Here is a 13662-nt window from a genome sequence, read left to right as displayed (position 1 = left end):
CCTTGATAAGGTGGTGCTCAGCTGCTTTCTTGAAATGCTGCAGTCTGCGTGCTGTGAGTTGACCAATAATCCATTAGTAGGGAATTCCAGGAGATTGACCCAGCAACTGTGAAGGAGTAGCGATATTGTTGGCAATTTAATGTTGGCAAGTGTGAGGTGGTCCACTTTGGTAGGAAGAATGGTAGGAAGGACTATTACTTACGCGGCGAAAAACTGCAGCAGGCGACGGTGCAGAGGGACCTCGGGGTCCTTGTGCATGAATCGCAAAAACCCAGCTTGCAGGTGCAGCAGGTGGTCAGGAAGGCGAATGGGATGCTGGCCTTCATAGCGAAGGGGATTGAATATAAAAGTAGGGAGGTCTTGCTGCAGCTGTATAGGGCATTGGTGAGGCCGCAACTGGAGTACTGTGTGCAGTTTTGGTCGCCGTACTTACGCAAGCATATTTTGGCCTTGGAGGGAGTGCAGAGGAGGATTACTAGGCTGATGCCGGAGTTGAGGGGGTTGAGCTATGAGGAGAGGCTGAATAAACTAGGCTTGTACTCGTTAGAGTATAGAAGAATGAGGGGAGATCTCATTGAGACATATAAGATGATGAATGGGATGGATAGGATAGAGGTGGAGAGACTCTTCCCGCTCAGAAAGGACAGTAGGACTAGGGGGCACAGTCTCAAGATAAAGGGGGGGGGGGGTGCGGTTTAGAACGGAGTTGAGGAGGAACTTCTTCACTCAAAGGGTTGTGAATCTCTGGAATTCTCTACCCGTTGAAGTGGTGGAGGCTGCCTCGCTAAATATTTTTAAGACGCGGGTTGATGGGTTTTTGATGAGAGAGGGGATTAAGGGTTATGGGGAGAGGGCGGGAATGTGGAACTGAGCCACGACAGATCAGCCATGATCTTATTGAATGGCGGGGCAGGCTCGAAGGGCTAGATGGCCTACTCCTGCTCCTATTTCTTATGTTCTTATGATATTTTTATAAGACAGGAGATGAGCGCCTTGGAGGGGAACTTGCAGGTGGTGGTGTGTCCATCTATTTGCTGCCCTTGTCCTTGCAGATGGAAGTAGTGTGAGTTTGGAAGGTGCTGGCTAAGAATATTTGGTGAATTGCTGCAATGAATCTTGTCAATAGTGTACACGGATGTGACTAAGCATTGGTGGGTGTGGATATGGAAGGAATGGATGTTTGTGGATGTTGTTCCAATCAAGCTGGATTCTACGTCTTTGGATGGTGTCGAGCTTCCTGAGCGTGGTTGGAGCTGCACCCACCCAGAGAAGTGAGTGTGTTCCATCACAGCGCTGACTTGTGCCTTGTAGATTGTGAACAGGATTTCGGGAATCAGGGAGTGAGTTACTCATCTAGTCTCAGGCCTGCTCTTGTAGCAACTATGTTTACGAGGCTAGTCCAGTTGAGTTTCTAGTCAATGCTAACCCTGTGGATGTTGACAGTGGGGAATTCAGTGATGGTAACAATGTCAGGGGGCAGCTGTTAGAATGCCTCTCATCGGTGATGGCCTTTGCCTGACATTTGTGAGTCGTGAACTCTACTTACCATCTAGGCCCCTCCTGAATACTTTCAAAGCTTTTGCATCAACTCCCTCCTGTGGTAATGACTTCCATAGACTCACCACTCTTTAGGTGTAAAAATGTCTCCTCACCTCTGTCCTAAATGATCCACCTGAATCCGTAGACTGTGACCCCTGGTCCTGAACTCCACCATCAGGAACATCCCCCCTGCATCCACAATCTAGTCCTGTTCGAATTTTATAAGTGTCTATGAGATTCCCCCCTCCGCCACCACTATCCACACCTATATCGCCGTACTTACGCAAAGATATTTTGGCCTTGGAGGGAGTGCAGAGGAGGTTTACGAGGCTGATGCCGGAGTTGAGGGGGTTGAGCTATGAGGAGAGGCTGAATAAACTAGGCTTGTACTCGTTAGAGTTTAGAAGAATGAGGGGAGATCTCATTGAGACGTATAAGATGATGAATGGGATGGATAGGATAGAGGTGGAGAGACTCTTCCCGCTCAAAAAGGACAGTAGGACTAGGGGGCACAGCCTCAAGATAAAGGGGGGGCGGTTTAGAACGGAGTTGAGGAGGAACTTCTTCACTCAAAGGGTGGTGAATCTCTGGAATTCTCTGCCTGTTGAAGTGGTGGAGGCTACCTCGCTAAATATTTTTAAGAAGCGGGTTGATGGGTTCTTGATAAGAGAGGGGATTAAGGGTTATGGGGAGAGGGCGGGAATGTGGAACTGAGACACGACAGATCAGCCATGATCTTATTGAATGGCGGGGCAGGCTCGAAGGGCTAGATGGCCTACTCCTGCTCCTATTTCTTATGTTCTTATGTTCTTACTCTTCTGAACCTCCAGCAAAACCTCTTACTAGAGAGGCGGTGCTCGACAGACTGGAGGGGCTGATTGTGGACAAGTCCCCAGGACCGGATGGAATGCATCCGAGGGTTCTGAAAGAAATGGCGGAGGTGATAGTGGATGCCTTGGTGGTTATTTTCCAGACATCGCTGGATTCCGGGGAAGTGCCGGATGATTGGAAAACGGCTAATGTTACGCCATTGTTTAAGAAGGGTGCCAGGCAAAAGGCGGGGAATTATAGGCCGGTTAGTTTAACGTCTGTTGTAGGAAAAATGTTAGAATCTGTGATCAAGGAGGAAATAGCGAGGCATCTTGAGGAGGATTGTTTGGTAGAGCAGACGCAGCACGGTTTCGTTTAGGGGAAGTCGTGTCTGACGAGTTTATTGGAGTTCTATGAGGATGTGTCTAGGGCGGTGGATAGAGGAGAGCCGGTGGATGTGGTCTTTCTTGATTTTCAGAAGGTGTTTGACAAGGTCCCTCACAAGAGGTTATTACAGAAGGTCAGGGGGCATGGAGTTGGGGGTAGGGTGTTAGCGTGGATAGAGGATTGGTTGTCAAATAGGAGGCAGAGAGTGGGGGTCAATGGGTGCTATTCTGATTGGCGGTTGGTGACTAGTGGAGTGCCCCAGGGGTCGGTGCTGGGGCCTCAGCTATTTACCATTTATATAGATGATCTGGAGGAGGGAACCGAGTGTATGGTGTCGAAATTTGCTGATGACACCAAGATTGGTGGAACGGCAAATTGTGTGGAGGGTGTGGAGAGTCTACAGAAGGATCTAGATAGGCTGGGCGAATGGGCCAGGAACTGGCAAATGGAATTTAATGTTGGCAAATGTGGGGTTGTCCACTTTGGTAGGAATAATGGTAGGAAGGACTATTACTTACGTGGCGAAAAACTGCAGCATAAGAACATAAGAACATAAGAAATAGGAGCAGGAGTAGGCCATCTAGCCCTTCGAGCCTGCCCCGCCATTCAATAAGATCATGGCTGATCTGTTGTGGCTCAGTTCCACTTTCCCGCCCTCTCCCCATAACCCTTAATCCCCTCTCTTATCAAGAACCCATCAATCCGCTTCTTAAAAATATTTAGCGAGGCAGCCTCCACCACTTCAACGGGCAGAGAATTCCAGAGATTCACCACCCTTTGAGTGAAGAAGTTCCTCCTCAACTCCGTTCTAAACCGCCTCCCCTTTATCTTGAGGCTATGCCCCCTAGTCCTACTGTCTTTTTTGAGCGGGAAGAGTCTCTCCACCTCTATCCTATCCATCCCATTCATCATCTTATACGTCTCAATGAGATCTCCCCTCATTCTTCTAAACTCTAACGTGTACAAGCCTAGTTTATTCAGCCTCTCCTCATAGCTCAATCCCCTCAACTCCGGTATCAGCCTAGTAAACCTCCTCTGCACTCCCTCCAGGGCCAAAATATCCTTGCGCAGGTGCGGCGCCCAAAACTGCACACAGTACTCCAGCTGCGGCCTCACCAACCCCCTATACAGCTGCAGCAAGACCTCCCTACTTTTATATTCAATCCCCCTCGCTATGAAGGCCAGCATCCCATTCGCCTTCCTGACCACCTGCTGCACCTGCAAGCTGGGTTTTTGCGACTCATGCACAAGGACCCCGAGGTCCCTCTGCACCGTCGCCTGCTGCAGTTTTTCGCCCCGTAAGTAATAGTCCTTCCTACCATTCTTCCTACCAAAGTGGACCACCTCACACTTGCCAACATTAAATTCCATTTGCCATTTCCTGGCCCATTCGCCCAGCCTATCTAGATCCTTCTGCAGACTCTCCACACCCTCCGCACAATTTGCCTTTCCCCCAATCTTGGTGCCATCAGCAAATTTCGACACCCTGCACTCGGTTCCCTCCTCCAGATCATCTATATAAATGGTAAATAGCTGAGGCCCCAGCACCGACCCCTGGGGCACCCCACTAGTCACCAACCGCCAATCCGAATAGCACCCATTGACTCCCACTCTCTGCCTCCTATTTGACAACCAATCCTCTATCCACGCTAACACCCTACCCCCAACTCCATGTCCCCTGACCTTCTGCAATAACCTCTTGTGAGGTACCTTGTCAAACGCCTTCTGAAAATCCAGAAAGACCACATCCACCGGCTCTCCTCTATCCACTGCCCTAGACACATCCTCATAGAACTCCAGTAAATTTGTCAGACACGACTTCCCTTTAATGAAACCGTGTTGCGTCTGCTCTATCAAGCAATTCCCTTCAAGATGCCTCGCAATTTCCTCCTTAATGACGGATTCTAACATTTTACCTACCACAGACGTTAAACTAACCGGCCTATAATTCCCCGCCTTTTGCCTGGCACCCTTCTTAAACAACGGCGTAACATTAGCTGTTTTCCAATCTTCTGGCACTTCCCCGGAATCCAGCGACGTCTGGAAAATAACCACCAAGGCATCCACTATAACCTCCGCCATTTCTTTCAGAACCCTCGGATGCATTCCATCCGGTCCTGGGGACTTGTCCACAATCAGCCCCTCCAGCCTGTCGAGCACCACCTCTCTAGTAACAGTAATGTCATTAAGACCCTCCAGTCCTACCACCTTTCCATCTCTAACACCCGGCAAATTATTCACGTCCTCCTCCGTGAAGACAGAAACAAAAAAGTTATTCAAGACCTTAGCCATATCCCCATCCCCTACCACTAGCTCCCCTTTCTCATCCTCTAAAGGACCAACGTTCACCCTAGCCAGCCTCTTCCTTTTTATATATTTATAAAAACTCTTGCTATCCTTTTTTATATTGCGATGGTGCAGAGGGACCTCGGGGTCCTTGTGCATGAGTCGCAAAAACCCAGCTTGCAGGTGCAGCAGGTGGTCAGGAAGGCGAATGGGATGCTGGCCTTCATAGTGAGGGGGATTGAGTATAAAAGTAGGGAGGTCTTGCTGCGGCTGTATAGGGCATTGGTGAGGCCGCAGCTGGAGTACTGTGTGCAGTTTTGGTTGCCGCACTTATGCAAGGATATTTTGGCCTTGGAGGGAGTGCAGAGGAGGTTTACTAGGCTGATGCCGGAGTTGAGGGGGTTGAGCTATGAGGAGAGGCTGAATAAACTAGGCTTGTACTCGTTAGAGTTTAGAAGAATGAGGGGAGATCTCATTGAGACGTATAAGATGATGAATGGGATGGATAGGATAGAGGTAGAGAGACTCTTCCCGCTCAGAAAGGACAGTAGGACTAGGGGGCACAGCCTCAAGATAAAGGGGAGGCAGTTTAGAACGGAGTTGAGGAGGAACTTCTTCACTCAAAGGGTGGTGAATCTCTGGAATTCTCTGCCCGTTGAAGTGGTGGAGGCTGCCTCGCTAAATATTTTTAAGACGCGGGTTGATGGGTTTTTGATAAGAGAGGGGATTAAGGGTTATGGGGAGAGGGCGGGAATGTGGAACTGAGCCACGACAGATCAGCCATGACCTTATTGAATGGCGGGGCAGGCTCGAAGGGCTAGATGGCCTACTCCTGCTCCTATTTCTTATGTTCTTATGTAATTATTAAAATCTGTCCTAACCTCCGGGCATCCCCTGAATCAGCCTGGTTCCCTATTGTTGAAGGGAATGACCTCTCCGAGGAAAGCAGCAGCAGCCAAATTCATTGCACCATGGTTGGATGTGCTGCAGAGAGGACACGAACAAAAAAATGCCAGTGTAATGATTATGGGGGTTTCAATTGTAATGAGTATAGCCAGGCGTTTCTGTGGTGGTAAACACAGCTCCATAACTTTGTCTTGCCTCTCTAGATGTCTTGGTGTGGGTGCAGAACATTTTGGAAGAGGGAGGGTGAACAAGAAGTGGTCGTGGTACCCATCAGTACAAATGACGTAGATATAAAATAAAAGGTATGAGGACCTAAAAGCAGAAGGCAATAAGCTGGGAAGAAAGTTAAGAAATCGGATCTCAAATACAGTGATCTCAGGATTATTACCTATGCCACGTGTTTTTCAGAGTAGAGATTACAGGATAGATCGGATGGATACGTGGCTGAAGAGATGGTGTCAGGGGGACGGTTTCCAATTCTTTCAGCTTGGGGAATGGCTCTCGAGGAGGTGGGACCTGAACAATTTGGAATTGTTACATCCGAGCAGGACTGGGACTGATGTCCTAGGGGAACCATTTGCTAGATTGGGTGCGGAGGGTTTAAACTGATATGCCAAGGGAGGGGATTCTCTCTAAGGAGTCAGGGAAGGTGGGAGCAAGGGCAAAAACAAAAGGCAGAAAAGGGAATAAGAAAAGTGGTAAGTAGAGAAATCAAGGATATAGTTCAAACAGGACTATAGAGAAAATGTCGAGAGCAAGGCAAATAATGTTAAAAAGACAAGCTTAAAGACCTTGTGCCTTGGTGTGCTGAGCCTTTAGATAGTTGATGAACTAATTGTGTAAATAGATATAAATGGGCACCATAAGAACATAAGTTGGTGGAGTGGCACTGTTGATTAAAGAGAAAACTACCACAATGATGTGAAAGAATATTAGCTCTGGCAAAGCAGAGTCTATGCAGATAGAGTTGAGAAATACAAATATTAATGGATCTCGTATGTGGATCCCCAAACTGCAGTGGTGAGATTGGGAATGACATTAGACACAATTAGAGATGCATGTGATACATATAACATAATATAGTTAGATTACATATAACAGAGAAGGAGGTGCTGGAAGCCTTAAAGCATATCAAGATAGATAAATCCCTGTGACCTGATGAAGTGTATCCCGGGGCACTGTGGAGGGAGGGTAGGGAGGAAATTGTGGGTCCCCTCAGCAGAGATATTTGAATCATTGATAATCACAGGTGAGTTGCCTGAAGATTGGAGGGTGCAAATGTTGTGCCTTTGTTTAGTGGGGAGGCAGTGGACTTGTGGCATTATCACACATAATTAATTAAGGAACTGAGCTAATGTTCTGGGGACCTGGGTTCAAATCATGTCATAGCAGATGTTGGAATTTGAATTTTGGCGACACGGTAGCACAGTGGTTAGCACTGCTGCTTCACAGTTCCAGGAAACTGGGTTCGATTCCTGGCATGGGTCACTGTCTGTGTGGAGTTTGCATGTTCTTCCAGTGTCTGCGTGTGTTTCCTCCGGGTGCTCTGGTTTCCTCCTACAGTCCAAAGGTGTGCGGGTTAGATAGTTGGACGTGCTAGGTTGCCACTTAGTGTCCCGGGATGCGTAGGTTAGAGGGATTAGCAGGTAAATATGTGAGGATATGGGAATAGGGCCTTGGTGGCTTTCTGGTCAGTGCAGACTTGATGGGCCGAACGGCCTCTTTCTGCACTGTAGGGTTTCTATGATTCTATGAAGAAGAGATGCAGTGAAAAGCCTGGGGACTACAGGCCAGAGAGCCTCATATTTGTAGCGGGTAAGTTGTTAGAAGATATTTTGGGAGATAGCATCTGTACGCAGTTAGAGACACAAGGACAGATTAGGGGCATTCAGCATGGTTTTATGACTGGAAAATCATGTCTCACAAATTTGATTGAGTTTTTACGAAGGGGTAACCAAGAAGGTAGATGAGGGAAGTGCAGTTGATGTTGTCTACCTGGATTTTAGGGAGACCTTTGACAAGGTACCACATGGCACTTTGTTGCATAAAGTTTAATCTCATGGGATCCAGGGTGACGTAGCCAAATTGATACAAAATTGGCTTGATGAAAGAAGACAGACCATGGTTGTAGAGGGTGTTTTTTTTTCACAAGCTGGAGGCCTGTGACCAGCGGGGTGCCTCAGGGATCAGTGCTGGGTCCACTGTAATTAGGCATTTATATTAATGACTTGGATGAGAGTTTAGTTGGCATGGTTACTAAGTTTGCAGATGGCACCAAGATGGTAGCATAGTGGATATTGAAGAAGGTTATTTAGGATTGCAAAGGGATCTTGATCAATTGGGCCCTTGTGCTAACGAATGGCAGATGGAGTTTAAATTAGATAAATGATTGCTAATGCATTTTGGCAGATCAAATCAGGGCAGGACTTACTCATTTAATGGTAGGACACTGGGGAGAGTATTGAACAAAGAGATTTAGGGGTATAAGTGCGTAACTCCCTGAATGTGGAGTCACAGGAAGACAGAGTGGTGAAGAAGGCATTCAGCATGCTTGGTTTCATTGGTCAGAATATTGAGTACAGGAGTTGGGACGTACTGCTGAAGTTGTACAAGACATTGTTAAGGTTACACTTGGAATATGTGTGCAGTTCTGGTCACCCTATTATAGAAAGCATATTATTAAACTCGAATGAGCGCAGAAAGGATTTACTAGGATGCTACCGGGACTTGAAGGTTTGAGTTCAAAGGAGAGGCTGGATGGTCTGGGACATTTTTCTTTGGAGCAGAGATGGCTTTGGGATGATCTTGTAAAGGTTTATAAAATAATGAGGGGCATAAATCAGCTAGATAGTCAATATAGCTTCCAAAAGGTAGGGGAGTCTAAAATTAGAGGGCATAGTTTGAAGGTGAGAGGGGAGAGATATAAAAAGATCCAGAGGAGCATTTTTTTTCACACAGATGGTGGCAAATGTGCAGAATATGCTGCTAGAAGTAGTTCTAGAGACGGGTACAATTTTGGCTTTTAGAAGCGTTTACACAGTTACATGGCTAAGATGGGTATAGAAGGATATGGGCCAAACTTGGGAAACTGGGGTTAGCTTAGGAGTTAAAAAAAGGGATGCCATGGACATGTTGGACCAAAGGGCATGCTTCCACGCTGTGAACCTATCTGGCTTTATAACTCTATAAGAGAATATCAGTGGCTCTGGGTGATTATAATCTGCACGTGGATTGGGTAAATCAAATTAATGCAGTCGAGAAGGAATTCTTGGATTGTGTTCGGGATGGTTTTCTGGACCAATACGTGGAGGAACTGACTAGAGAGCAAGCCATCTTAGACTGGGTACTGTGTAATGAGAAAAGAATCGTTGTCAATATAGCTGTACAAAACGCTTTAGGGATGAGTGATCATAATATGGAATTAAACTTGAAAGGAGATTGAGTTGTAACTCTAGAAATGATGCTCCTATTGCTGTTTAATTTCTAATTTGCATTCAAATAACTGAACAATTACAATTAATGAATATTTAAGCCCATTCTTTAACTCCTCTCTAAATTTCCTTTGGGTTAATGCATATATGCAGGTGTTTGTGCATGAACTCAGAAGCCGTAGCATGAATCCACATTGTTGGATGACATATGTTGGATCATTAACATATTTGTCTGTATAATTGTAGTTTACAACTTGCCAGTTTAAGGAATGTACAACATAAGGAATCCACAACAATATAAAATTGGTGGACAAGGCATATAGTAAAATGATGGATTTCCTTCGGTTCTCCACTTCTGGGTCAATATGATTCTGTGATTTCCCTTGTCCCCTGATGTTCTTCCGGAGCCGATTGACAATTATAATGTTTCTGGCAGTTAGAGTATTGAAAACCAAAATCAGGACAAATGGAAGTAATGGTGTTAGTATACTGTCAATCCACTCATACATTATCCAAAAGGAAGAGGTATAATAGTCTGATGTTAGAATGCAAAACCATGGTACATTGTCAATAACTATTGTAGGGTTAAATACAAAGTAAAAGGGAATGGGCCGTGCACAATTGATAATGCTCACAGTTACGATCACCACAACTGCAGTTCCCTTGGTGCAATATCTTGCTTTTAGGTTCCTGCAAGAAATGGCTACAAAACGATCAAAGGTAAAAGCAACTGTGAACCAGACAGAACAATTCAAAACTGCAAGAAATACAACTATTTTGATCGAACACACAGGAGTAATGAATAAGAAATTAACTGGTAAATAAATATTATTAATTCGATTCAGTATAACATCAATGATGACTAGCAGTAGATCTGCTGTTGTCATTGCCATTAGATACTGCGTGATACATTTGGAGAGGCCACATTTCCCTCGGTTCAAGATCACAATCGCCACTGAGTTAACTGTAAGAAATAGGAAATAGCAACATCTCAGTGGCCAAATTCACTTAGGAAAAAATAACATCAGTTTAATAGGCTTTTGTGCAAAAGCTACAATTATACTGCAATTGCAACCCATTCATTCTTTTTATGTTGACATTTTAACACAATTAATAGTACAAAATGTAAATGATACAAATGAATATATATTACTCGGTTGGTAACTAATGCTAATAGTAAAATAAATATTAGAACAACTAGATTAAACTTACAGTGATCTGGAAACAAGAGATGGCAATGCTCAAAAATTCACAAGCCCAAAGCCGTTACATCAAATTGCATTCATTAAAGCTGTTAATATGGAGTGGAAGCGAGCGAAATACTGGAAATTACCATGTGAGATTAAACAAAACTAAATCCATAAGTCCTCAGGGCAAGAAACCAATCATCAGCACTAAACGGAGAGCCTCAAACATCTGATCTTGGTAAATGATAGATAACCAAAGGTTGGCAGCATTCATCAGAACTGGATGAGTGGAATAAATAGAGACAGAGTTGGCTCTTTGGTCCCACAAGCCTGCTCAGACATTGAACAACATTTTAGCTGATCCTGTTGCGTCTTTCAATCCATTGTCTTTTCTGAACTTCATAACACAGACACGGTCTACGGACATCCTTCAAAAACAGTACCAGCCCAAGCTTGAAGCGGAGTGGAGAAGATACCCTTGTGTACATCGATGGGGATGTATTTGAAATGGCCAAGATTTGAGATTTCTAGGTGTCCAGATTGACAACAACCTGCCCTGGTCCCTCCACACCGATGCTATATATCAGAAAATCCACCAAAGCCTCTCCATTCACAGGAAGGATAAGAAAGTTTTGCTTGTCCACTATGAATCTCACCATCTTTTATAGATGCATCACAGAAACCATTCTTTCTGGTTGTATCACACCTGCACCTGCCCTGTCCAAGACTGCAGGAAACTATAAAGGGTTGTGAAAGAAGCCATCCCATTAGGCAAACTAGCCTCCCATCCAATGATTCTGTGCACACGTGCCGCTGCCTTGGGAATAGCTGGCAACATAATCGAGAACTCCACACACCTTTTTCCATCAGGAAAAAAATATATGCAAGTGTCTGAGGTCACATACCAACTGACTCAAGAACAGCTTCTTTCCTGCTGCCTTCAAGTAGGGAGGTCTTGCTGCAGCTGTATAGGGCATTGGTGAGGCCGCAGCTGGAGTACTGTGTGCAGTTTTGGTCGCCGTACTTACGCAAGGATATTTTAGCCTTGGAGGGAGTGCAGAGGAGGTTTACTAGGCTGATACCGGAGTTGAGGGGATTGAGCTATGAGGAGAGGCTGAATAAACTAGGCTTGTACTCGTTAGAGTTTAGAAGAATGAGGGGAGATCTCATTGAGACGTATAAGATGATGAATGGGATGGATAGGATAGAGGTGGAGAGACTCTTCCCGCTCAGAAAGGACAGTAGGACTAGGGGGCACAGCCTCAAGATAAAGGGGGGACGGTTTAGAACGGAGTTGAGGAAGAACTTCTTCACTCAAAGGGTGGTGAATCTCTGGAATTCTCTGCCCGTTGAAGTGGTGGAGGCTGCCTCGCTAAATATTTTTAAGACGCGGGTTGATGGGTTTTTGATAAGCAAGGGGATTAAGGGTTATGGGGAGAGGGCGGGAATGTGGAACTGAGCCACGACAGATCAGCCATGATCTTATTGAATGGCGGGGCAGGCTCGAAGGGCTAGATGGCCTACTCCTGCTCCTATTTCTTATGTTCTTATGTTCTTTATAGGGACGCAGAGAAGAAAAACAAAATAGTTCTATGAAACATTTAATCATCATGAATTAGACATGAGCCAGATCATGAGGTGATATTCAGGGATATATGTTTCAGGATGATTCAAGGAGCGGGTGAATGGAAGATCTATTGGAACGTCACCGAACTGATAGACCAAAATGGAGCATTAGGAGAAGCAAAGAATGGAAAACGATGACGATGATATAATGGAGGGTTTCAAATTTAAGTGTGTTGCACGTTAACACCATTAAAATCGCTGTCTAGTGGCTCCAGGGTCAGTAACCAAGATCCAGGTGTGTATGACCATTGAAAATAGACATGGAGAAGAAGCAGTGGTTTTCCATTGATTTGGAAAGTTGCTGTTACCCGAAATGTTTGCTTCCTCCATCCCAAATTGAGGAAGCAAATTAGTTGGTAACATCCAAAAGAGGAATGGCCTTCTACGTAAAATGAACAAACCTTAAGGCTACGGGAAAATGATTGTTAAAATTGAATTTATAGCACTCAATAAAATATTTTCGCAAGTGAATATAACTGAAATAGAAAGTTTGTTGACCCACGCCATATACTTAACATAACGAAAGAATTAGTACAGCATTCATAAATATTCAGACTCTAATTGCAGATTTCCTCTAGAAGTGAGAATGCCCAATAGGGGATGATTCCAGCAACATCAGTGTTATTGAACTCTGAATAAATAACTTTCATTAGCAATCCCCCACGGCGAACAGTAATACAACTCTTAGTTGAATTGCAAATAATAAAATTGTATAACACACAGAGCCGTTTGATTATATTACTGTAAAAGGAAGAAATAAGAACATAAGAACATAAGAAATAGGAGCAGGAGTAGGCCATCTAGCCCTTCGAGCCTGCCCCGCCATTCAATAAGATCATGGCTGATCTGTCGTGGCTCAGTTCCACTTTCCCGCCCTCTCCCCATAACCCTTAATCCCCTCTCTTATCAAAAACCCATCAACCCGCGTCTTAAAAATATTTAGCGAGGCAGCCTCCACCACTTCAACGGGCAGAGAATTCCAGAGATTCACCGCCCTTTGAGTGAAGAAGTTCCTCCTCAACTCCGTTCTAAACCACCCCCCTTTTATCTTGAGGCTGTGCCCCCTAGTCCTACTGTCTTTTTTGAGCGGGAAGAGTCTCTCCACCGCTATCCTATCCATCCCATTCATCATCTTATACGTCTCAATGAGATCTCCCCTCATTCTTCTAAACTCTAACGAGTACAAGCCTAGTTTATTCAGCCTCTCCTCATAGCTCAACCCCCTCAACTCCGGTATCAGCCTAGTAAACCTCCTCTGCACTCCCTCCAAGGCCAAAATATCTTTGCGCAGGTGCGGCGCCCAAAACTGCACACAGTACTCCAGTTGCGGCCTCACCAATGCCCTATACAGCTGCAGTAATGAAGAGTAGCAATGCTTGAACATTGTGTAACATCATTAATATTGAGTTCAAATCCTTACCAGTTATGCCAATAGCTGCAAGAACTGGGTAGTAGATGCGTTCAATCTGAAAGATTAATGGATAGCTCAT

General features: G+C 45.1%; 1 protein-coding gene across 1 annotated transcript; it reads right to left on the bottom strand.

The window, feature by feature from the left end:
• Window positions 1-9394: 9394 nt before the first annotated feature.
• On the bottom strand, window positions 9395-13662 carry LOC145351350 (putative G-protein coupled receptor 139). Its single transcript, XM_080200967.1, has 2 exons — window positions 13593-13662; window positions 9395-10323 (listed from the first exon to the last, which is right to left on the bottom strand). Exons 1-2 carry the CDS (start codon window positions 13660-13662, stop codon window positions 9395-9397), a joined length of 999 nt encoding a protein of 332 aa, XP_080057093.1.

The sequence above is a fragment of the Carcharhinus amblyrhynchos genome, chromosome 13, assembly GCF_965287045.1.
Source record: "Carcharhinus amblyrhynchos chromosome 13, sCarAmb.v2.hapA, whole genome shotgun sequence".
Taxonomy (NCBI): Eukaryota; Metazoa; Chordata; class Chondrichthyes; order Carcharhiniformes; family Carcharhinidae; genus Carcharhinus; species Carcharhinus amblyrhynchos.
Note: the sequence above shows the minus strand (reverse complement) of the source record. Positions and strands in the feature narration are given on the sequence as shown.

What these genes read in the sequence shown, in the direction of transcription:
- LOC145351350 (XM_080200967.1), bottom strand. Translation starts at nt 13,662, where the DNA reads ATGAGCTATCCATTAATCTTTCAGATTGAACGCATCTACTACCCAGTT. An exon ending in TGCAGCTATTGGCATAACTG is followed by an intron (nt 10,324 to 13,592) that starts GTAAGGATTTGA and finishes TATTTCTTACAG; the next exon opens with TTAACTCAGTGGCGATTGTG.